A 26795-nucleotide genomic window follows, 5' to 3' on the forward strand; every position below is an offset into this window, starting at 1 on the left:
ACCAACTGAACTGAACTGAACTGACCATCTTATCTTTTCAACCAAAGTGACTATTCAACATTATGAACTTTGTCATTTTGACACATAATTTACAAAGGCAGTAGATTCCCATCCTAGTTGCTTGAAGTATAGATGCTCAAACCTATGCTGAATATTCTAAATGGCTGGGTTCCGTTAAGTGGGAGCATCTTAAAGATTACAAAATTATTCAACAAATTCTTAACATTGACATGCTTCTTTCTTTTTCTTTCAGGTTGACAATAAATGCCCTTGCCCAGAAGCTCAATGCTTATTGGAAGGAAAAGACCTCCCAAGAGAATCTGGAGACCTCGGCCATAGTCAGGCCAATACCGTGAGTAGTAAATTTAGAATATAAAAGTATCAGGGGTAACATCTCTAGGGCAAATGGAAGGAATAGGAAAAGATGATGCTTTTCACATAAGGAAGTTTAATTAACTAAAAACAGGAAATCACAGGTACTAATTTCATCATTCTCTAAACCTCTTCATTTCTGGTTTAACACTTGTATGGTTTGGATCATAAATATGACGAGTTTAGTATTATCAGTTTATCCTGTCGTCAGTGTAATATAATGGAAGATGATGACCATTTGAATCAGCTACTCCTTGGTTGAAAATTTAGATCTACTTCTTTTTTTTAATTTTACTATATATTATCTAATGTATTACAATTGTTTTCAGGTCATAAGATCTATAAATGTTATGAGTATTACTTCAAAACCTAAATATATGAATGTTGTATTCTCTATTTCCGAATAATTAGGCAAAAATCATGAAATTAAATCATGGGTAAAAGTCTTACTTTTGGTTTGTTTTTAGATTTTATTGAAGTATAATTGATTTACAATGTTATATCAATTTCTTCTATACAGCAAAGTGACAGAGTTATACATATGTATATTCTTTTTCATATTCTTTTCTATTATGGTTGAAACAGGATATTGAATATATTTCCCTGTGCTATACAGTAGGACCTTGTTATTTATCCATCCTATGTATAATAGTTTGCCTCTGCTAATCCCAAACTCTCATTCCTTTCCTCCCCTACCCCACCCCAATGCCCCGCCCCACCCCCCCGCCTTGGCAACCACAAGTCTGTTCTCTATTAAATCTGATTCTTAATAGTTGAATGAGCTTAGGTAAGTAAGTCACTTCATCTCTCTGAGTATATTAACTCATTATTGACCAGAGATGTATTAATATGTCTTATTACCTGAATGTTATATTTTTAAAATTTTTTTATTTAAAAACAAGTCTGTCTTTAGCCCTTAAAAATGATACTATAGAAATATTTAATGCTATTAAAAGGTGGGAAAAGCTGATTATAAACACTACACAAATGTGATTCGCTTTCACAGAATTACTCATATCTTGTAATTACCTAAAATGGAAAAGAATCTGAAACATATATCTGAATACATATGAATCTGAATATATATCGATCTTTTTAGGAGTATATATAGAGAGAAATGATCCTTTCTTTGCAGGTTTGGTAGCAGCATTTTGGCACAAGTCTTTGGTAGTCATGAGGATGGTAAGGGTGATGAGAGGTGGATATGTACATCTTTGCTTACCCTTCAGGTTTTCCTATAATTATTGGTCTAGTCCATCTCCTTTGTTTCTCTCTTTTTTTTTTTTATTGTAGTATTGTTTCAGATAGTACTGCGTTAAATGGTACATTTAACTCTTTTCTTTTTCTATTTTACTTTACAATACTGTATTGGTTCACTTCATCTTTTTATTTTACTTTATTTTACTTTACAATACTGTAGTGGTTTACTTCATCTCTCTGCATATATTAACTCATTATTGAACAGAGACATATTAATATGTCTTATTACCCAAATGTTATATTTTTAAATTTTTTAATTGGAGGAAAATTAGTTTACATTTGACTGGAGACGTATCAGTATTCGCTTACATAACAAATCACCAGCCACAGGTGTTAATTTCTGCAAAAATCCCCAGCCAATAATGTGTTAAGTTAGATCATCTAACCTTTTTAGCACAGTACCTGGCATATAGTAGGCATTCAGAAATATTAGCAAACTTCCCTTCTCTTTATTCTAATGAACATTGTTGGAACCATATCAAGAAATTTGAGAATAGAAATAGAGAACCCAACATATCAGGAAAAAATGTAGAATTTACTGAATCTAAGACACAAAATCACATACAGAACGGTGGATCAGGATGAAATGCTTCAGGAGGCCAGGAAAGAAGCATAATACAGAGCGCAGAATGTGTGACAATATGCACACAGTCAATTATACCATCAAAACAAAGATTAGGGTGTTGAAAGTTCATTTGGGGGAACGCACTGTGTTTCTTTTAAATGGAAATCATCAAATGTTTGATATAAAATTTTGTTTTCCCAGGTTTGATGCATGAGACAGGGTGCTCTGGGCTGGTGCACTGGGATGACCCTGAGGGGTGGGATGGGGAGGGAGGAGGGAGGGGGGTTCAGGATGGGGAACACGTGTACACCCATGGCAGATTCATGTTGATGTATGGCAAAACCAGTACAATATTGTAAAGTAATTAGCCTCAAATTAAAATAAATAAATTTATATTTAAAAAAATAAAAATGAAGATCTCTATTCCTGTCCAACATCCATGGTTTTCAAAGAAATGCAAATTAAGATGAGATATCTCTTTTTTGCCTTTTAAATAACCGATTAATGCAATGGAACAGATGTTCATATATTGCTGGAGTGTGTGTATATATGTTATACAGCCTTTTCTGGAAGTTTAATGGTGATTATTTAGTACTTACCTGTCAGACACTGGTTTAAGTTCTTTACATGTATATTTAACCATCACAACAATCCTGTGAGATAGGCAGATGATATTGTTACTTCATTACAAATGTAGACACTTATACACTGAAAGCTTAAGTAACTTGTTCAAAATTAGATAAATACACAGTGGTAGATCATTTTCAGATATAGGCAGTCTGGCCCCCTAACCCACGTTCTTAACCACGACAGTCTTCTGTAAGGATGCAATGAGAAAAATATAGCATAGGCCCTTCAGCTGCCTATTTAGGCTTGCGCACAAAAAGCCTCTTCTGTCTGCCTGGGTTGGAGGATCTACCATGGTCTGCATGTAACCTGAGGTAGAGAATTACTGTCTCTAATGCTTGTTCCCGAGAGAGTAATATTGACGTGCTCCTGCAAGAGACTCTTGTGTGTGTGCATGTAAAACCAAAGCTAATATGACCTTTTCTGTCCCCTTAGCACTACTGCTGAAACTGCTTTCTCTGACTCTAAATAAAACAGTGTGTTAGTTGTTCAGTCATGCCCGACTCTTTGTGACTCCATAGACTGCAGCCTACCAGGCTCCTCTGTCTTTGGGATTTTCCAGGCAAGGATACTGGAGTGGGTTGTCATTTCCTTTTCCAGGAGATCTTCCTGACCCAGGGATAGAACCCGGGTCTCCTGCACTGCAGGCAGATTCTTTACCAACTGGGCTATGAGGGAAGCCTCAAATAAAACAGTGGCTGTACAGAAATATATAGACACCAGAGGTCAGGCCTGAGCTTGGAGTTTAGAGTTGCAAGGCTGGAGCAGCCTGTAGCTAGGAGATAGGAAGCTGTATATCCAAGAATGTGTATGGATTCTCTTCATTAAAACAGCATTTTAAACAAGAAGACATTGTATTTGAGTAGTAGACTTATTGGTAGATTTTCTTTTTCTTTCTGTATTTTATAGTTTTTTTATATGGGTTTATATTGCTTTTATAACTAGAAAAAAGCACCATTTAAAAAGATATGAAAAATATTGAACTAAGACATAAAAGAATCATATCACTCAATTGAAATGTCTAGCATGGAGAAGGCAATGGCACCCCACTCTAGTACTCTTGCCTGGAAAAACCCATGGACTGAGGAGCCTGGTAGGCTGCAGTCCATGGGGTCGGGAAGAGTCGGACACGACTGAGCAACTTCACTTTCACTTTTCACTTTCATGCAGTGGAGAAGGTAATGGCAACCCACTCCGGTGTTCTTGCCTGGAGAATCCCAGGGATGGGGGAGTCTGGTGGGCTGCCATCTCTGGGGTCGCACAGAGTTGGACACGATTGAAGTGACTTAACAGCAGTAGCAGCAGCAGCATAAGAGCAGTATAAATGTAACGAACACAGAATCTGTCCTAGGCTAAATGACATGTTTTTCAAATTGGCCCTAGGTGCCCCTCTACCCTCTCTCTGTCTTTTCTCTAGCCTTCTCCCTTCCCAGTCTGGTCTGCCTTTCACATATTAGATGCACACTACTTGTCTTAAATATATGGATCATTTCTTCTTACAGGGAAACAAATTTACTCCAAGATGTGGATGACTGGGTTACACTTCTGAGGGAGATGAGAATGAGTATGTGTTTTAAGAGTAGAGCTCTGGGGACTTCCTTGGCAGTCCAGTGGTTAAAACTCTTGTCTTCCAATGCAGGGGACACAGGTTCAGTTCCTGGTCAGGGAATTAAGAATTGACATAATGCAAGGTGCAGCCAAAAAATTTTTAAGAGTAGAATTCTGGGAGAATTCTCTGTTAATAACCCAGTGATTGGACTGGAGCCACTTTTTCTAGTTACAAAATTTAATCAAATTTATGCTACTTTTTAAGATTAACTTTGGAAATATCTATGTAATGAAATTTTGATTTAAGTATAAACAAAGACTTTTTGAAAGGGAAAAAAAGGACTAGGGAGCCTGTGGGGAAATAGAGGAGACGTTTTGATGACATTGCTTCAATGACTCTCACAGATGCATTTCAAATCTATCATGGGATTGGATAGAAGCAAATAAAATGATTCTTTGGGTTTTCTTTTTAGTAATATTGTAATATATATAAAATTTTTGCTGATTACTAAATTTTAGAGTTAAAGTTATCCTTTTGTTAAACTCAAGAAATAAGGTTCCAGGATAAATACTGTTGAGCTCTATAATTTGGTGGCTTACCACATTAATACTTATTACTGTTTTCATATCTGGTCTGGTTCTATCGTTGTTTTATCTGTGAAGTTTAAGATTATATATTTTAGACACCTGGATTATAACATTTCTAACACATGTCATATTCAATTCTTTCTTTCAGTTTTTTCAATTTTAGGGTATGCCTTTTAATGTAAGAGTATAGAGCTAGAATATAGCCTTTCTAATGTAAGAAAGAGTATAAAGCTAGTATAAAGTATAAAACTATATAGACAGTCATATTTTTGTTTTCTTCCATTCAGGAAGATTCCTGACCAGACATGGGTACAGTGTGATGAGTGTCTGAAATGGAGGAGGCTTCCTGGCAAGGTTGATCCATCCACATTACCTGCAAGATGGTTTTGCTACTATAATTCCCACCCAAAGTACAGGTAAGGTTAAGACTCAGTATTATGCCAGAGATAAGTCCTGATTTGTCTCTGTTCTAAAACACTTCTCATCTCAAGTCCACACTCTTCAGCCTGGCATTCAAGCCCCTGTGCTAACTGGTCTTTACCTATTCTTTGTATGTTAACACAGGCCTTCCGCTTTAGCAGGCCTGTGGCTTCACTCTTCCCTACACATGCTGCATGTATTCCCTTCTCCATGACTTTATACTGTCATTCCAGTTGCTTAGAATGACTTTCTGTATTCCATCTGATCATATCGTCTGGGAAGCAGAAATATTTTGTGTGATACTTCTCTTGTTGACAGTAGTTTACAGTGATTTTACTCTGGCTGACTGTAGTATTTACTTCTTCACTTTTGCTCGCGTACTGTTTGAATTTGGGGGATGTTTTTCATATGTATACATTTGGGCTCTTTAAGAGATTATAAACTATTTGAGAACAAGGGATTTATATTTCAGGTTGAAGTGACAGTTTTCTTCATATGCTTCCTATATTTGAATCTGTTGAAGTACCTATTGTACATTCAATTTAGATTGTTTACATGTCTGTCTTTCTAATATTCCATCACTCAGCCTGTAAAGAATCCACCTGCAATGCAAGAGACCTGGGTTTGATCCCTGCTTTGGAAGAATCCCCCAGAGAAGGAAATGGCAACCCACTCCAGTATTCTTGCCTGGAGAATTCCATGCACAGAGGAGCCTGGTGGGCTACGGTCCATGGGATCGAAAAGAATTGGACACGACTGAGTGATTAACACTTTCACTTTCATCTGTTCCTTGAAGCAGCTAATATCTAGATGTGGTGGTGTTCAGTCGCTCAGTCATGTCTAATTCTTTGCGACCCCATGGACTGCAGCATGCCAGGCGTCCCTGTCATTCATCATCTCCTGGAGCTTGCTCAAACTCATGTCCATTGAGTCGGTGATGCCATCCAACCATCTTATCCTCTGATGTCCCCTTCTCCTCTTACCTTCTATCTTTCCCAGCATCAGGGTCTTTTTCCAATGAGTCGCCTCCTTGCATCAGGTGAGCAAAGTATTGGAGTTTCAGCTTCAGCATCAGTCCTTCCGATGAATATTCAGGGTTGATTTCCTTTAGGACTGACTTGTTTGATCTCCTTGCAGTCCAAGGGACTCTCAAGAGTTTTCTCCTACACCACAGTTCAAAAGCATCAGTTCTTTGGCGCTCAGTCCTCTTTATTGTCCAAACTCTCACATCATGGACATCATTTCAATTTAACAAATATTTTTATATGACTCAGTAACATAGGTTTATAATAATAATTCAGTGTTTCAATTCACCTGTGACTCTCTTAACTGTTTTCTATGGTATAAATGTTAATAGAGAAAAAGGTACTAAAACAGTATGCTTTTTAAGGGGAAAAAATGTTGAAAATGGAGGAAATATAAAACAATGAAGTCCAGTTCTGTAATAAGCATGGATTCCCCCATAGACTAAAGATGTGCCTAAGTACCTCTTAGGGTGGTGTGATTAAAATGTGAGACTGAGAACTTAGAAGTCTCCTTTTCAAATTCTGTATATGCTGTCAGTTTATATTTAGTCCAGGAGACATAACCTTCCAGGACACTTTGCCCCCTAATAAAATGGATATAACATAGGATTTCCAGTTATTATTAGTTTTTGTTTATTTCTTTCTAGGATTGCCTTTGTCCACTGAATACATTTTCTAGTACTTCTTTCAGCTTGTACTCCTAAAATTCTCTTCTTCATGCTTTACATATAGCAATCATCTTTTCATTTATAGAATCCTCTTTTTCCCTTCTTTGCTAGCCTCTGTTCTATCTCTTTACAATGTCAGCTCCTCATCCCTTTGTGCTGCTCTCTATCATAGCCTCTGATTTTCCTCTTCAGGGATCATCACATAGTCTATGGATATTCCTGCTTAGCCTGTACCTTGGGGATTGCTTTCTGAGTACATGAGAGGTAGAGACCTAGGTTCTAGTCTCAGTGATATTCTCTTTCTATAGAAGCCCAGGCAAGTCTCCCTTGTGCTTGAATTTCACTGTGTGAAAATAGAGATTATGCTTCATGCTCTCTACCATCATATGAATTTTATAGCTGTCAAGTACTTTGAGTATCTTGGGAGAAGGGTGATATACACACCAAAAATAATGATAAGGTATGCATTGAAACTGTGCTTCCCTGGTGGCTCAGACGGTGAAGCGTCTGCCTACAACGTAGGGGACCTGGGTTCGATCCCTGGTTGGGAAGATCCTCTGGAGAAGGAAATGGCATCCCACTCCAGTACTCTTGCCTGGAAAATCCCATGGACGGAGGAGTCTGGTAGGCTACAATCTATGGGATCGCAAAGAGTCGGACACGACTGAGCAACTTCACCTCACCTCATGCATTGAAAAAAAGAATTGCTACCTGGTAGCCTGCCCACACGTTTTGTAAGGTGGGTGCGATCTGAACACTATAATGTTAGATGGTGGTTAATCTGCCTTGTCATACTTGTGAGGAAAATGAAGGGTGAAAGTCAAGGGCACATTTTCTTTCCAAAAGGTAACTTCTTCTATGTACTGCAGGAGGTGCTCTGTTCCAGAGGAACAAGAACTCATTGATGAAGACCTGTACTTGAGCAGAGCTAAGAAACAGTTGAGTATACCTTACCCGAGATGGTGATCTGTATCCTTTGATAGAGGAGCCTGACCCTTCCTAATAGGATAGGAATTTTGAGAAGAGAGATGATTTTTTCAAATGATTTTCCTATTCACCTCTCTGCTCTTAGAGTTCTTTATTCTTTCTAGTTATCTCCTGAATGTCTCAACTAGAGATTGGCTCTAGTTTCTCTCCCTCTCCCCCACCCCACCCCTCTTTTGATAGAGCATTTGAAATCTCTCTTTAGTAGCACAGTCCAGGAAGGAACTCTTAACTACTCGACAAGGCTCACACTCTTTCTAGTTTAGAAGGAACATTATAACCTAAATCTACAATTCATGAGTGAACTAAATAGCACTTTTATATTCTCCTAGAGATCAAACTGTTGACAAGAAGGAGGTACCAACAGAAAACGAGAGCCACCAGGTGAGAGATGGTCCACCCTCTTCCTTTCCTTACACAGAATTTCCCCCAACAGAGGACATAGGCTGAAGAAAGCAGCACTCTTAACGAGCCATTTGTTCTGGTGGTCTTTTTTTTTTTTTTTTTGACAGGATCTTTTGATTTTTGCTTTGATCTGCTGTTACTGATGTTCAGATCACCAAAACTGGAAGAGCCAAATCATTTATTGCCCAGAGTTGGATTCAGTACTGATTCTGGGTAGTGTGAATGTCCCATTCAGAGTCACAGAGTGTTCAGGGTTACGCTGCATCCTCATACAGGCTGCTCCTGTTGAGTGTCTGGTTTTCCTCAGTCTCCTTCCTTCCAGGATTCACGGGTGACTCCTTTCTGCTTTCCTCTTGGGAAGAAGGGGTGGTTCTTTGTGCCCTTTCCCCCCTCCCTGCTTTCAGGCTGGCTGGCTTTATAAAGACTCTGCTGTTTTGAATTTTCAGGAGCACTGTCTCTCGGACATGGTTGCCCAGCTCCGGACGCTGAAGGGTGCAATAAGGTTGGCCGTCCTTTCAGGGACCCTCCTTTCCTGACAGCCACCATAGCACCCATTTATCTCCCCCACCCAACCTTGCCTTTCTGCATGATTTTCCTCTTGACCCTCTTTCCCAGAGATATCTGCTAGCAGCATGTTAGATTCACCTTCCACCCACTCAGTCAGGGTAGGTCAGGCTGGTGAGGATAGAGGCAATTAAATACTAATTCTTCTGACACTCTACCAAGACCCAGGTGTATTAATAAACAGGTTGCAAACCCTCCTATCTTGGCTTTATAGTCTGATCTAGAGACTGGGAAATTTCCTGGGACTGCCCTGTCCTCATTCAGTTTACCTCCCCTTATACTCCTTCACCTTCATCATTCATGCTGTCTTCATAAGCTGGCTCTCCCAGAAGATCCCAGATGCATGTTTCTGTGTGTGCAGTATATGTTAGTCTCTCGCATGCATTTCTCCAAGACCAGCACAGACATTTGCTGCAGTGCTTATTCCCTCCATTCCTTCCCTCATCACAGATCTCAGAGGAGTGAAAACCCAGTCTTACACTGGGTCAAAAGAGAGAATAAGAAAGTGATTCGGGGGCCTGGGTTTGTGTTGTGGATGGGATGATTCCAGGAGCCAATCAGTGAGTTGGGGAGGTCTGTTGGTATCCAGCTGATAAGGTTATAACTGAACATGCCTGGGGTCAGTGTTCTAGTGTACATTACTGCGCGCTGTTTGTTTTGTGTAGGAAACAGTTTCTTTTTATTTGGCCAAGTGTTTTTTCCTAGCATCAGAAGGATTGACTCATCCTTTGGTATTTGGTTTGAAATTAGGATTTGTATAAATTCTTTCGTTCTTTGCTAGGTATTCACTAATCCGCTGAAGATCCCTTCTATTCAAGATATGGATGACTTGAATAATAAGATGACTGGGTATGAGGGAACTGATAGCCCCAGCCGGCTTTCATCTGTTGGAGAAGAAAGCAGAACAACTTCTCTTCAACTTAAGCCTCTGGATTCCAGCATTTTTCAGTTCTCCAGGTGTGTAAAAAAAATATAGATTCTCTTCAGTAATGAGCCTCAGGGTTTGCTTTCCTGTAAACTAAATTGATATGGTTATCGTGTTTGAGTTTCTCCTAAAGCCTGGCATGGAATTCAGAAGGAGAAATACCATTTGGGGATTAACTGACTTGCATGTTGCATGTACCTCCCATTTTTCAACATTGTAACTGTCATGTCAAGTCTATTTTTCTGTCTTTTTGGTTTTACTTTTCTGACAAATGTTCTTTTTATGGATTATGTATTCCCATTATGTTGGAAATTGTGTAAATGAAGTAATAGACATGAAAACTCTTCGCAAAGCATAATGTATTATACAAATGTAAGGTAATGTTACCTGGATAAGCATTGTTTCTTTCTTTAAGTTTAGGAATATTGAAATCCTGCAGGGCCCCATAGATCTAACACATGTTGCTGCTGCTGCTGCTGCTGCTAAGTCGCTTCAGTCGTGTCCAACTCTGTGCGACCCCATAGATGACAGCCCATCAGGCTCCCCCGTCCCTGGGATTCTCCAAACAAGAACACTGGAGTGGGTTGCCATTTCCTTCTCGAATGCATGAATGTGAAAAGTGAAAGTGAAGTCGCTCAGTCGTATCCAACTCTTTGCGACTCCATGGACTGCAGCCTACCAGGCTCCTCCGTCCCTGGGATTTTCCAGGCAAGAGTACTGGCGTGGGTTGCCATTGTTGGCCACATATAAAAATAAGTATTAGAAGTTTGTGCCATTAAGTGAGCTTTGTAGTCCATTGTTTCCTAGGGTAAATTTTTCGTGTAAGTTTAGTCTTAGAATTTACTTGTTCATCGTTTAGCACCACAGCAATATTATTTTGTTATTCCCTGGTGGCTTAGAGTCGCCACCAGTGGTAAAGAATCTGCCTGCAATGTGGGAGACCTGGGTTCGATCCCTGAGTTGGGAAGATCCGCTGAAGAAGGGCATGGCAACCCACTCTAGTATTCTTGCCTGGAAGATCCCCATGGACAGAGGAGCCTGACAGGCTACAGTCCATAAGGTTGCAAAGAGTTGGACATGACTGAGCAACTAAGCACACACAGCAATCTTTATAACAGAAATTTTCTTAAATATCAGGAATATTTGAAGCACTAAAAGGTATGACTGCCTGTGTGCTGTCATGAGACTAGAACTCAGGACTGCTGATTATGACTTGCTTTCTCCTTGCTACTGTGTTTCTCACTTCTGGCAGGGCCAAGCCATGGGGAAGGTACAGAGTTGCTCTCTAGTGGTAGAAACTTCTAGAGTCCACAATAATATGACTGTTACATAGTAGATTGTGAAATTTTTATGAACCCTTTTCAGTTTGGATATCTTCTTAACATACGGTAGGAAAAACGCAACGGGATATATAATAGGGGGAAATTACTCCTGCCCCCACCTCTACCAATGTTATTGATTTCTTTCCCTCTTTCTTGCTGCTTAAGTAGGTCTTTTCAGCTTTCACCCAGACAAACATCTCTTTATATGTGCAAGTCCCCTGGTCTTCCACAATTAAGCCCCCTAGATATTGAAAGAACCTCACATCCCCCTGAGCATGAACAAAGAGTCTCAAGAGGAGGTAGGCTATTAGGAGAAAAAGAAATAGAACTCTAAAGGAAGTAAATGAGAATCTATACAAAAGCATCAAGAATAGTTGGAAGAGAATAGCTGTGCAGAAACTGATAGTTGAATTCAGTCATATTGAAGGAGCTATTTCTAAGATAGAACCATGCAGCAAAGGATTAAGGAACATATCCTTGTTGGTCTCAGGGATTTGGTCTTAATTCTACTGTTTCATCCACAGTTAATCAACTCCCATTTTAGGTTGGGAGGGGTATAGATAAAAGTGTTGTGGTTTTGTTAAGCACGTTGTTAGCTCTCTACATTGATCTCCTTGAGATAGTCATGCATCAAAATTGATACTGGAGTATTAAGATGTCACTGCTCTTGAAAGCTGTCCTTTCCCTGCTGTGACCCCCTTTGCTTTCTCTTCAGTGTTTCTGTTGATACTGTCCAGTGGATTTTGGTAACCTGAAGGAGATAACAAATGCTAACCTCTGTTATGTGTGTATTTTATGAGTGCAGTATGACAGTACATCCATTGGGTGGCATACTTCATCAGTCTTAATTAGGATCTCTGTATGAGTCATTGTGGAACTCCGCTATCCAGAGTTGAGTTTTAGCTCTAGAGTTCAGGTAAAATACTCTTGAATATTTATGTGTAATTTTAATTTGAGAATAATATTTCTTCAAGAGATATGTGATAATTGATACTGCTAATGTCATGTTTTATGTAAGGTCAGTAAATGATGATTCTGTCATTTCAAGCTACGCGTATAGGGGGATTCAGATTGATTGGAAATAGTCTACCTTTTTTATAGAGGAAAATTAGATGCTCAAGAGTCTAATAAAATATGCAAGGTTTTCTTATAAAACTGTGTAAAGGGAATAATAGGTTTAGTCAAGAGTTAACGAAGATCTCCCTTGCTATCAAAACCTAAAGCTGATAAGGGTCCTTGGGTCATGTAGTACAGCTCTTTAATTCTAGATAAAATAAAGCCTACACTATCCAAGAGTGTTTTAAAATTTTCTAGTGGAGTAGGTTATAAGACCTACAAGGTGTTCCAGAGGTGTCATTGGAAACAGCTTTGTGAGTCTTCACGAATCTAGCAAAGATAGGGGAAAACCTGCAAAAAAGAGTAAGTTCAGCTAGGATATAAACAAGCATAACCTTTTAGGGCAAGACAGCTTAAAGGAAATAGTCCCCTTTCTGTTCATTCATTCTACATATATTTGAGTCCTTACTATATGAAAGCAGTATTCTAAGGCACTGATGGCATCTAAGATGAAGGAGCTTATGGTACTCCAAGTTACATATGTAAGCACCCCGGATACATGATAGGTTTCATATGAGTGATATAAACTAAGGTCTAAAGTAGCCATGAACATATAGACAAAGATGAGAATTACAGCCTGTAATTTATTTAGATATTTAGAGAACCTCTGAGTAAGCTATACTGCGTGGTTAAGTTGCTTCAGCCGTGTCTGACTCTTTGCAACCCCATAGACTGTAGCCCATCAGACTCCTCTGTCTATGGGATTTTCCAGGCAAGAATACTGGAGTGGGTTGCCATTTCCTTGTCCAAGGGATCTTCCTGACCCAGGGATCAAACCCTTATCTCTTACATCTCCTGCATTGGCAGGCAGGTTATTTACCACTAACGCTACCTCGGTTACTCTGAGTAAACTATATATCAAAGGCTAATTATTTCATATATTAAAAGGATAGCCAGAAAAAATTCAAAATACGTTATAATGGTGAAAAGAGAGGAGGAAAGATATCCTAATATATTTAAAGGAATATTTGAAACAACAGACACAAGGTAGAAACAGAAAAACAATTTTGCAAATGAATAAAATTGATTCAAGGGTCAGTATTAACATTTTAAAATACGATCTTTGAGAAAGAGTTCCAGAATAGCAAAATGAGTAGTGTAATGAACTCTTTTACCAACAAGTAACCATTTAACTGGAAAAAAATTATTAAACAAAGCAAAGCAATCATTCTTAGTTCCTGGAAATTGTCCTAGGGGCACACAGCAAGTACAGAGACATTTGTTCAAGAAAATCTCTTAAATCTCAGAAAGTACAGTGAAAGGTGGGCATTTAACCTGCTCTCATCTCCCTCTAAGTTTTCTTTTATGAAAACGATTCAGGAAGCTCTAATCCGGGGGGGTGTGGTCAAGAAATTGGGGGCTTCCTCTCTCCCTAGCTCCTAGCCTAGAGCTATGGTTTCACCTGGGAGGTGCAGGCCTCTGACATTTCTTATATCCTCCAGGTCTGTCTTGTTCTGTTCCAAGCAGACTCAAGAGCACTGGGCCTTTATTCTCCCACCCAGCTTTCTCTTCGCCCATCCACAGGTAGCAGCAGTCACCGAGGGACAGCATGCTGACAAGCCTAGACTCCTGTTGCTCCACCCCCAGCTTGCTTATAGGGCAGAGGTTCATGCCTGAAGGAGCAAGCCAAAAACCGTCCCAGCACCCATTTGTAAAGAAAAGGTTTCACTCTAAGATATCGGGCCACTGTCCCTGCTGTCAACCCTGCACAGTGGCACAAAGGTTCTGCTTAGGGAGAGAGGAAGGCCTGACAGATGAAGAACTCCTTTTCAGTTCAGTTGCTCAGTCGTGTCCGACTCTTTGGGACCCCATGAATCGCAGCACGCCAGGCCTCCCTGTCCATCACCAACCCCCGGAGTTCACTCAGACTCACATCCATCGAGTCAGTGATGCCATCCAGCCATCTCATCCTCTGTCGTCCCCTTCTCCTCCTGCCCCCAATCCCTCCAAGCATCAGAGTCTTTTCCAATGAGTCAACTCTTCGCATGAGGTGGCCAAAGTACTGGAGTTTCAGCTTTAGCATGAGTCCTTCCAAAGAAATCCCAGGGCTGATCTCCTTTAGAATGGACTGGTTGGATCTCCTTGCAGTCCAAGGGACTCTCAAGAGTCTTCTCCAATACCACAGTTCAAGAGCATCAATTCTTCAGCACTCAGCCTTCTTCACAGTCCAACTCTCATATCCACACATGACTACTGGAAAAACCATAGCCTTGACTAGAGGGACCTTAGTCGGCAAAGTAATGTCTCTGCTTTTGAATATGCTATCTAGGTTGGTCATAACTTTTCTTCCAAGGAGTAAGCATCTTTTAATTTCATGGCTGCAGTCACCATCTGCAGTGATTTTGGAGCCCCAAAAAATAAAGACTGACACTGTTTCCACTGTTTCCCCATCTATTTCCCATGAAGTGATGGGACCAGATGCCATGATTTTCGTTTTCTGAATGTTGAGCTTTAAGCCAACTTTTTCACTCTCCTCTTTCACTTTCATCAAGAGGCTCTTTAGTTCCTCTTCACTTTCTGCCATAAGGGTGGTGTCATCTGCATATCTGAGGTTATTGATATTTCTCCCGGCAGTCTTGATTCCAGCTTGTGTTTCTTCCAGTCCAGCATTTCTCATGAGGTACTCTGCATATAAGTTAAATAAGCAGGGTGACAACATACAGCCTTGACGCACTCCTTTTCCTATTTGGAACTAATCTGTTGTTCCATGTCCAGTTCTAACTGTTGCTTCCTGACCTGCATACAGATTTCTCAAGAGGCAGGTCAGGTGGTCTGGTATTCCCATCTCTTTCAGAATTTTCCACAGTTTATTGTGATCTACACAGTCAAAGGCTTTGGCATAGTCAATAAAGCAGAAATAAATGTTTTTCTGGAACTCTCTTGCTTTTTCCATGATCCAGCGGATGTTGGCAATTTGATCTCTGGTTCCTCTGCCTTTTTTAAAACCAGCTTGAACATCAGGAAGTTCACGATTCACGTATTGCTGAAGCCTGGCTTGGAGAATTTTGAGCATTACTTTACTAGAATGTGAGATGAGTGCAACTGTGTGGTAGTTTGAGCATTCTTTGGCATTATCTTTCTTTGGGATTGGAATGAAAACTGACCTTTCCCAGTCCTGTGGCCACTGCTGAGTTTTCCAAATTTGCTGGCATATTGAGTGTAGCACTTTAACAGCAGCATCTTTCGGGATTTGGAATAGCTCCACTGGAGTTCCATCACCTCCACTAGCTTTGTTCATAGTGATGCTTTCTAAGACCCACTTGACTTCACATTCCAGGATGTCTGGCTCTAGCTGAGTGATCACACCATCGTGATTATCCCATGAAGATCTTTTTTCTACAGTTCTTCTGTGTATTCTTGCCACCTCTTCTTAATATCTTCTGCTTCTGTTAGGTCCATACCATTTTTGTCCTTTATTGAGCCCATCTTTGCATGAAATGTTCCCTTCATATCTCTAATTTTCTGGAAGAGATCTCTAGTCTTTCCCATTCTGTTGTTTTCCTCTATTTCTTTGCATTGGTCACTGAAGAAGGCTTTCTTATCTCTTCTTGCTATTCTTTGGAACTCTGCATTCAGATGCTTATATCTTTCCTTTCCTCCTTTGCTCTTCGCCTCTCTTCTTTTCACAGCTATTTGTAAGGCCTCCCCAGACAGCCATTTTGCTTTTTTGCATTTCTTTTCCATGGGGATGGTCTTGATCCCTGTCTCCTGTACAATGTCACGAACCTCATTCCATATTTCATCAGGCACTCTATCTATCAGATCTAGTCCCTTAAATCTATTTCTCACTTCCACTGTATAATCATAAGGGATTTGATTTAGGTCATACCTGAATGGTCTAGCGGTTTTCCCTGCTTTCTTCAATTTGAGTCTGAATTTGGTAATAAGGAGTTCATGATCAGAGCCACAGTCAGCTCCCAGTCTTGTTTTTGTTGACTGTATAGAGCTTCTCCATCTTTGGCTGCAAAGAATATAATCAATCTGATTTCGGTGTTGACCATCTGGTGATGTCCATGTGTAGAGTCTTCTCTTGTGTTGTTGGAGGAGGGTGTTTGCTATGACCAGTGCATTTTCTTGGCAAAACTCTATTAGTCTTTGCCCTGCTTCATTCCGTATTCCAAGGCCAAAATGCCTGTTACTCCAGGTGTTTCTTGACTTCCTACTTTTGCATTCCAGTCCCCTATAATAAAAAGGACATCTTTTTTGGGTGTTAGTTCTAAAAGGTCTTGTAGGTCTTCATAGAACCATTCAACTTCAGTTTCTTCAGCGTTACTGGTTGGGCCATAGACTTGGATTACCGTGATATTGAATGGTTTGCCTTGGAGACGAACAGAGATCATTCTGTCGTTTTTGAGATTGCATCCAAGTACTGTATTTTGGACTCTTTTGTTGACCATGATGGCTACTCCATTTCTTCTGAGGGATTCCTGCCCACAGTAGTAGATATAATAGTCATCTGAGTTAAATTCACCCATTCCAGTCCATTTTAGTTCACTGATTCCTAGAATGTCAACGTTCACTCTTGCCATCTCTTGTTTGACCACTTCCAATTTGCCTTGATTCATGGACTTGACATTCTAGGTTCCTATGCAGTATTGCTCTTTCCAGCATCGGATCTTGCTTCTATCACCGGTCACATCCACAGCTGGGTATTGTTTTTGCTTTGGTGTCTCCATCCCTTCATTCTTTCTGGAGTTATTTCTCCACTGATCTCCAGTAGCATATTGGGCACCTACTGACCTGTGGAGTTCCTCTTTCAGTATCCTATCATTTTGCCTTTTCATACTGTTCATGGGGTTCTCAAGGCAAGAATACTGTAGTGGTTTGCCATTTCCTTCTCCAGTGGACCACATTCTGTCAGACCTCTCCACCATGACCCGCCCATCTTGGGTTACGCCACAGGCATGGTTTAGTTTCATTGAGTTAGACAAGGCTGTGGTCCTAGTGTGATTAGATTGACTAGTTTTCTGTGAGTATGGTTTCAGTGTGTCTGCCCTCTGATGCCCTCTTGCAACACCTACCATCTTACTTGGGTTTCTCTTACCTTGGGCATGGGGTATCTCTTCACAGCTGCTCCAGCAAAGCACAGCCACTGCTCCTTACCTTGGATGAGGGGTGTCTCCTCATTGCCACCCTTCCTGACCTTCAATGTGGGATGGCTCCTCTAGGCCCTCCTGCGCCCAGGCAGCCACCTCTCCTTGGACGTGGGGTTGATCCTCCCGGCTGCCGCCCCTGGCCTCGGACTCGGGGTAGCTCCTCTCGGGCGCCATCTCTGGCCTTGGACGTGGGGTGGCTCCTCTCTGATGTCGCCCCTGACCTCAGACACAGGGTAGCTCCTCTCGGCTGCGCTTAGTGCGCCAGCCGGTCACAGCTGCCTGCGCTTAGTGCAGAGGTTCATGCCTGAAGGAGCAAGCTAAAAACCATCCCAGCACCCATTTGTAAAGAAAAGGTTTCACTCTTAGAGAGTGGGCCTCTGTCCCTGCTGTCAACCCTGCACGGTGGCACAAAGGTTCTGTTTAGGGAGAGAGGAAGGTCTAACAGATGAAGAACTCCTTAGTACTACCCAAAGGAACTGACTTCGGAACATATCATGGAGAATGCCATTCCTAAGGGCATTGTCAGACAATGGAAATCTTAGTGGGGAAAAATTAAGAACAATTTTATCATAGCTCCATGATACAAGTTACAACAAGCGAGATGACTGTGAAATCATAAGTTTGGTAATAGAGAGAAGGAAGCAAAAAGACATCCAAGCACTCCTGGGATCATAGTCAACCCTGTGGGTTAGGAAGGCTGTGCGTGAACAAGAGACTACACCCAATGAGGACACAAGGTGAACTTGCAAGCAGTTCCCAAGCCTCACACAGATCAAACAACAGAGTGGAAGTTTCACTGGTACTAGACACTTAAGCACAGCCTCTAAGCAAGCACTGACTGGCCCAGGGGCCACTCCTTTGAAGCCAGGCTCAAAAGTAAAATCACAGACATCCCTGTTAGTCTGGGAAACTGCACATGCTGAAGGCTGTGCCGCCTCAGAAACGATTGGAGAGGGAAAATCCAAGCTGCTACTACCTGGCTGAATGGGAGAGGAAACGTGAATTCTTTGATCTGTGATAGTAGCCTTCAAGCCACACATACATTCAGTGGTAAAGGGTAAAACTCTAACTGGCTAAGGGGGCATAATTATGCTGACTCAGGGTAACTTCTAGATTGTTAGGTAAAAGATAAAAATCAAGAAGAAATCTGAGCAAGAATATTAGAGGCTGTATATTACAGGGGAAACAGTTTTCATGGAGTCATTTCAGCCAAATCACTGGAAGGGAAAAAAAAAACCAAACAAACAATAGCAACAGCCATTCAGGGAGGTGGAAATTGCTTGCTATACTATATTATCTAAAATATCGATTGTCAACAAAAAAATTATGACACATGCAAAGAAAAAAAATGTGACCTGTGCATGAGATGGGAGGGAAGCAGGTAATAGAAACTGCCCCTAAATAGATCCAGATGTTGAATTTAGCAAACAGAGACTTCAAAGCATCTATTATAAACATGTTCAAAGAACTAAAGGAGACCATGTTTCATCAACTGCAGAATATTAGTAAAAGGGACAGAAATTATGTTTAGAAAGAACCAAATGGAAATTCTTGAGGTAAAATGGACAAAAACTAATGTGAATATTTCACTAAAGGGACTTAACAGTACATTACAATTGGCAGGAGAATCAGCAAACTTGAAAATATACCAATGATAGATTTTATAGATTATGCTTTCTGGAGAACAGAGAGAAAAAAAATGAAGGAAAATGCCTCAGAGCCTCAGAGAAATGTAGAACACCATTAAGTGCACCAACGTATACAAATTTGGAGAACATGAAAGAGAGGAGAGGGAAGAGAAGAGGTGGAAAAAATACTCAAAGAAATAATGGCTGACAACTTTCCAAGTTTGATGAGAAACATTAATTTACACATTTAAGAAGCTCAAGTAACTCAAAAGAGAATAAATGCAAAAAGATTTACAGCCATATAGTGAAAATATTGAAAGCCAAAGGCAAAGAGAATTATCTTGAAAACAGGAAGAGAAAAATATTTGTCACGTAAAAGAGAACCCCAATAACCCTGGCTTCTCATCAAAAACAGTGGAAACCAGGAGCAGTGGGATGATATTCATAGTACTTGAAGAAACACTTTCAACCAGAAGTCATAAATCCAATAAAACTATTTTTAGAAAATGAAGGTAAAATAAGTACATTCTTATATAAATGAAAGCTGATGGAATTTGTTTCTAGAAAAACTGCCATATAAGAAATGCTAAAGAGAGTTCTTCAGCTTGGAAGCAAGTGACACCAAATAGTAATTCAAATTTGCAGGAAAAAACGGCACTGGCAATGATAACTATAATTTATTATAAAAAGATAATCAGTTCAGTTCAGTTGCTCAGTCATGTTTGACTCTTTGCAACCCCATGGACTGAGCATGCCAGGTCTCTCTGTCCATCACCAACTCCCAGAATTGACTCAAACTCATGTCCATTGAGTCAGTTATGCCATCCAACCATCTCATCCTCTGCCATCCCCTTCTCCTCCCATCTTCAATCTTTCCCAGCATCAGGGTCTTTTCAAATGAGTCAGTTCTTTGCATCAGGCGGCCAAATATTGGAGTTTCAGCATCAGTCCTTCCAATAAATATTCAGGACTGATTTCCTTTAGGATGGACTGGTTGGACCTCCTTGCAGTTCATGGGACTCTCAAGAGTCTTCTCCAACACCACAGTTCAAAAGCATCAATTCTTCGGTGCTCAGCTTTCTTTATAGTTCAACTCTCACATCCAAATACAGTGGCATGTTTCTTCCTCTTTCTGTTCTTAACTGATTAAAAGAATAATTGCATAAACAATATGTATATGTATATAATTTCATAGATATATATAATTTTATTGTTGGGATTATCTACAGATATAAAATATTTGCCAATAGCATAAAATAAGTGGGTGGGAGCAAAGCTGTATTGGAGTGAGGAAATAATACCAGATGGTAACTCACATCCATAGTAAGAAATTAAAATTTAAAATGGAAAGATAAGGTTAATTTAACAAACTATAAATATGTCCTTGCTCTACTTTCTTCTCTTAGCTTCCTCAAAAGACATAACATTATATAAAGTAATAATTATAGTAATGTATTATTAGATTTGTAAATGTTAAACTAGAAAATACCCACATAACATGAAAAGAGGAACAGTAAAGGAAGAAGGAAACCATGACATATAGAGAGAGAGCAGAAAACCAAATAATGGACATCAATTCTAACATATGAATAATAACATTAAATGTGATAAGATTAAACAATCCAATCAAAAGCTGGAGATTATCCAATTGGATTTTTTTACATACACAAATATAATATCTATATATTTTATGTTCAGAGATACAAATAGGTTGAAAGTTAAAAGATGAAAAGAGACATACCGTATATACAGCAACTATAGAGAACAAGAGTGGCTGTACTAATATCAGACAAACTAATAGACTTTAAACAGAAAATGTTACCAGATATAAAGAGGGACATTTCATATTGATAAAGTCCATTAGGAAGATTCAAAAATTATACCCATATATGGACCTAACAACAGAGCCCAAAAAATGCACGAAGCAAAAGTAGACAGAACTGAAGGGAGAAATAGGCAGTTTAACAGTAACAGTTGGGAACTTCAGTATCCCACTTTCAATAATGGGTAAAAGATCAAAATAGAAGGGTTGAAGAATGCTATAAGCCAACTGGACCTGACAGATACATGCAGAACAATTCAACCCCAAACAGCATAGTAAATATTATTCTCAAGTGCCCATGGAATATTCTCCAGAATAGACCAGATGTTACACCATAAAACAAGCCTCAACAAATTTAAAAGGGTTGACATCATATAAAGGATATTCTGCAACCATAGCAATTAAATTAGAAATCAGCAACAGAAGGAAATTTGGGAAATTCACAAATATGTAGAAATTAAATACCATGCTCCAAAATTTTAAAAATGAGTAAAAGAAGAAGTCACAAGGAAAATTAGAAAATACCTTAAGATGAAAATGAAATATACAAAAAATTACACCTTGAAGCTGAAGAAGTATTCAGAGGGGAAATTATATCTGTAAATGCGTATATTAAAATTGAAGAAGTATCTCAAATTGTTAACCTAAACTTCCATCCTAAGAAACTAAAGATATGAGAGCAAGCTAACCCCAAATCAAGCAGAAAGAAGGAAATATCAGAATGAAAATGAAATGGAGAATAGAAAAACAATAGAAAAATCAGTGAAACCAAAGATTGGCTCTTTGAAAAGAACAGCAAAAATTAAGAAAAAAATTTAATAAAGCAATTCCATTTATAGTTCAGTTCAGTCACTCAGTCATGTCCGACTTTTTGCGACCCCATGGACTGCAGCATGCCAGGCTTCCCTGTCCATCACCAACTCCCAGAGCTTGCTCAAGCTCATATCCATCGAGTTGGTGATACCATTCAACCATCGCATCCTCTGTCGGCCCCTTCTTCTGCCTTCAATCTCTCCCAGCAGGAGGAGAAGTTTTATACTAGCTTCATTTATAGTAGCTTCAAAAATAGAGGATTAACAAATTTAACGGAAGTACAAGCTAGACTTGTACACTGAAAACTACAAAATATTTTTAAATGAGAATTCAGTTCAGTCGCTCAGTTGTGTCCGACTCTTTGCGACCCCATGGACTGCAGCATACCAGGCCTCCCTGTCCATCATCAGCTCCCGGAGCTCGCTCAGATTCACATCCATCGAGTCAGTGAACATCAGTTCTTCCAGTGAATATTCAGGACTGATTTCCTTCAGGATGGAATGGTTTAATCTCCTTGCAGTCCAAGGGACTCTTAAGAGTCTTCTCCAACACCACTGTTCAAAAGCATCAATTCATTGCTCAGCTTTTTTTATAGTCCAACTCTCACATTCATACATGACTACTGGAAAAACCATAGCCTTGACTAGATGGACCTTTGTTGGCAAAGTAATGTCTCTGCTTTTTAATATGCTGTCTAGGTGGTCATAACTTGTCTTCCAAGGAGTAAGCGTCTTTTACATGAGAATAAGAAAGCCTAAAATGAAAACGAATTTCATATTTGTGGGTCAGCAGACTTAGTGTTGTTAAGATAGCAGTACTCCCCAAACTGAGCTACAGATTCAGTGCAGTCCCTATCAAAACATCAGCTGGCTTCTCTGCAGGCAACCAATGGAGAAATATGACAGAAAGAAAAAAAATGAGAAGAAACTATGTAGTTGGAAAATAATCCCTGGTATGTAAACCCTGAATTAATCTTTACTAAACCAGTGAATTCAGATCTAGAATAAGAGTTGATTCCTAGTGGGAAGAATCAGAAGTATTTACAGAGCCAATAAGTAAAACCCATTCACTGTCTCTCATTAACATCATAGTTCCTTTTGGATTGCCTCTTATTTGCAAAGTTTTGTTCCCTCATCCCCATGTAGCACAGTTAGTTAAGCTACCTTCTGTTAAGGAGTTTATACTTTAGTGGGAAACCTGCAATACACATACACAGTAGAAAGCAATATATATTTATTGTATTATATTTATTATACTGAGAGTGCTAAAGTGCTATGGGAATTCAAAAGTGGCATTTGAATTGTCTTGTGTTGAGAAGTGTGTTCCAATCAAAAGAAGCAGTCTGAGAAATCGTGGGGCATTCTGTTTGGCTGGTGTCTTTGAAGGGAAGTAGTAAGAGAGAAAGCTAGGGCCAAATTAAGTCCCAGTTCTGTCACTTACTAGCTACATGACTTTCAGAAAGTTATTTAACCTCTCTAGGCCTGAGCATTGTCTTTTTAAAATGAAGATAAAAGTATCTCCTCATACACATTGACTCACCAAACTGGCACAGAGTAAGTGCTCAGTAAATGTTCCCTGTGTTTTGGAATGGAAAAGCTTGAATACCAAGCCAAGATATTTGAACTTTATGTTGTGGGGAATTATACCTAGAGATTGCAATTAGGGAGGTGACATGATTGAAGCAATGCCTTTGGAAGATTAACTTGGCAGTGGGTGATCTGGAGGTGTGACAAGGGGAGACTGGAAAAGCCATTGCAATAGCGCAGGAAAGGTAATGAGAGCTTGAACTTGAGTATTGATAGTGGTAGAACCATATAAAATTACTGAGAGTTTGTTGATGTCGTAACACAAATAGGAAACTTAGTAGAGGGAGCAGGTTTGAAGGTGAAAGAGAGAAGTCAGTTTTATACATACTGAATGAGATACCAGTGGGACCTCCAGGAAAAAAAAAAAAAAATGTGTAACAGGCAGTCAGAAATTCAGTACTGGAGATTCTGGGCTGGGAACACCACTTGGAAGTTATCTTCCAGAAGTTAGAGCCAAAAGATTGTATGAGATTACCAAAGAAAAGTGTAGGGAGAAAAGAGGATAACTAAAGACAGAACTTTTGATTAGCTCTAGTAATTTTCTGGTGGAGTCTTTAGGGTTTTCCATGTAGAGGATCATGTCATCTGCAAACAGTGAGAGTTTTACTTCTTCTTTTCCAATTTGGATTCCTTTTATTTCTTTTTCTGCTCTGATTGCTGTGGCCAAAACTTCCAGAACTATGTTGAATAGTAGCGGTGAAAGTGGACACCCTTGTCTTGTTCCTGACTTTAGAGGAAATGCTTTCAATTTTTCACCATTGAGGATAATGTTTGCTGTGGGTTTGTCATAGATAGCTTTTATTATGTTGAGGTATGTTCCTTCTATTCCTGCTTTCTGGAGAGTTTTTATCATAAATGGATGTTGAATTTTGTCAAAGGCCTTCTCTGCATCTATTGAGATAATCATATGGTTTTTATTTTTCAATTTGTTAATGTGGTGAATTACATTGATTGATTTGCGGATATTGAAGAATCCTTGCATCCCTGGGATAAAGCCCACTTGGTCATGGTGTATGATCTTTTAATGTGTTGTTGGATTCTCATTGCTAGAATTTTGTTGAGGATTTTTGCATCTATGTTCATCAGTGATATTGGCCTGTAGTTTTCTTTTTTGGTGACATCTTTGTCAGGTTTTGGTATTAGGGTGATGGTGGCCTCATAGAATGAGTTTGGAAGTTTACCTTCCTCTGCAATTTTCTGGAAGAGTTTGAGGAGGATAGGTGTCAGCTCTTCTCGAAATTTTTGGTAGAATTCAGCTGTGAAGCCGTCTGGACCTGGGCTTTTGTTTGCTGGAAGATTTCTGATTACCGTTTCAATTTCCGTGCTTGTGATGGGTCTGTTAAGATTTTCTATTTCTTCCTGGTTCAGTTTTGGAAAATTGTGCTTTTCTAAGAATTTGTCCATTTCTTCCACATTGTCCATTTTATTGGCATACAACTGCTGATAGTAGTCTCTTATGATCCTTTGTATTTCTGTGTTGTCTGTTGTGATCTCTCCATTTTCATTTCTAATTGTATTGATTTGATTTTTCTCTCTTTGCTTCTTGATGAGTCTGGCTAATGGTTTGTCAATTTTATTTATCCTTTCAAAGAACCAACTTTTGGCTTTGTTGATTTTTGCTATGGTCTCTTTTGTTTCTTTTGCATTTATTTCTGCCCTAATTTTTAAGATTTCTTTCCTTCTACTAACTCTGGGGTTCTCCAACTCTTCCTTTTCTAGTTGCTTTAGTTGTAGAGTTAGGTTATTTATTTGCCTTTTTTCTTGTTTCTTGAGGTATGCCTGTATTGCTATGAACTTTCCTCTTAGCACTGCTTTTATAGTGTCCCACAGGTTTTGGGTTGTTGTGTTTTCATTTTCATTAGTTTCTATGCATATTTTGATTTCTTTTTTAATTTCTTCTGTGATTTGTTGGTTATTCAGAAGTGTGTTGTTCAACCTCCATATGTTGGATTTTTTAATAGTTTTTCTCCTGTAATTGAGATCTAATCTTAATGCATTATGGTCAGAAAAGATGCTTGGAATGATTTCGATTTTTTTGAATTTATCAAGTTTAGATTTATGGCCCAGGATGTGATCTATCCTGGAGAAGGTTCCATGAGCACTTGAAAAAAGGACTCAGAGGGAGAGGGAGAGGGTGGGATGATTTGGGAGAATGACATTCTAACATGTATACTATCATGTGAATTGAATCGACAGTCTATGTCTGACGCAGGATGCAGCATGCTTGGGGCTGGTGCATGGGGATGACCCAGAGAGATGTTATGGGGAGGGAGATGGGAGGGGGGTTCATGTTTGGGAATGCATGTAAGAATTAAAGATTTTAAAATTAAAAATAAATTTAAAAAAAATAATAATAATAAAAAAAACTAAAAAAAAAAAATAAAGACAGAACTTTTGAAGTAGGAAAATGAAAAGAATACTTTGATGTTAATTGCCTTTTGTAAAACTTTGTGGTTGCTATCTGGTATCATATATGCTTCCATCATACCTGCAAGCTTCTTGTTCTATCATCCTCAGTGCTGCAGCTAAATGGACCATCTACAGTGGTTTAAAGATGAATGCATTTGTTCTTACATAGTCCCTAAGGCCTTTTGTTTTCCCCTTAAGGCTGATACAACAAGATCTTATTAAGATGACTGTAGCCCACCAGGCTCTTATGTCCATGGAATTCTCCAGTCAAGAATACTGAAATGTGTAGCCATTCCTTTCTCCAGGGGATCTTCCCAACCCAGGGATTGAATTTGGGTCTCCTGCACTGCAGGTGGATTCTTTACCATCTGAGCCACCAGGGAAGCCCTCTTGAGATGACAGACCAGTTTTATCTCTGGGCAAACACAAGTTTTGAAGAACATTTAGGGCATTCTAAGAAGCTAAGGTTTGAGATGTTTTACAGATGTTCTCTGAAATTGGCAGAGAAACACGGGCAGCCTTGAGCTATGGTGGCCAATAACATGCCTGGTTCTTTCTCATTGAAAACTTAAAAGTTAATTTTTACCTTGAAATTTCTTGATTTTTCTGGAGAGAGAGAAGGATAGTTATCCCATCCTCCTGCTTGATATAAAATTGCCTATAGATTTTGGTGGCATCTGTTTTTCTTGTTGTTGTTATTAGTTCCTTCAACCATTATTGTTTATGGCAGCCAGAAATGGAAGGTGATTTGAGTCACTATCCTAAACTTCCCTGAAGAATTGAGGGAGTGCCTGTTTGCCCAGAAAGAGGGGAATTCTTTAGCCCTAAGTGGGGAATGACTTGAACTAGCTGATTTGGTTTCTTTGTTTCTGACTAGGGCCCTGTATTTTAATTAACTTTTACAAGTGGATGATGGGCAATAGCCACAATCCAGTTGGCTGGCAAAGGCACTGTGTGGTGTCCCATTGCAATATAAAAATGTTCATAAGTCTTTGATACTGGAAGGTTTTTGTGACACTTTAAAATTAACGAGCTGGCTCGGTCTCCTCCAC

The 26795-nt window shown here is 39.4% G+C and overlaps 1 protein-coding gene across 3 annotated transcripts in view; it reads left to right on the plus strand.

Moving 5' to 3' along the window:
• Positions 1 to 26795, plus strand: part of MORC4 (MORC family CW-type zinc finger 4) — a 67380-nt gene that overhangs the window by 33307 nt on the left and 7278 nt on the right. For all 3 annotated transcript variants that reach the window (XM_015105109.4, XM_015105110.4, XM_042241589.2), the window contains 5 exons: positions 254 to 352; positions 5248 to 5376; positions 7943 to 8011; positions 8390 to 8441; positions 9808 to 9983. In XM_015105109.4, coding sequence (XP_014960595.2) covers positions 254 to 352; positions 5248 to 5376; positions 7943 to 8011; positions 8390 to 8441; positions 9808 to 9983 — 525 coding nt within the window. The remainder of the gene's footprint in view (positions 1 to 253; positions 353 to 5247; positions 5377 to 7942; positions 8012 to 8389; positions 8442 to 9807; positions 9984 to 26795) is intronic.

Source organism: Ovis aries, chromosome X (genome assembly GCF_016772045.2).
Source record: "Ovis aries strain OAR_USU_Benz2616 breed Rambouillet chromosome X, ARS-UI_Ramb_v3.0, whole genome shotgun sequence".
Classification (NCBI taxonomy): domain Eukaryota; kingdom Metazoa; phylum Chordata; class Mammalia; order Artiodactyla; family Bovidae; genus Ovis; species Ovis aries.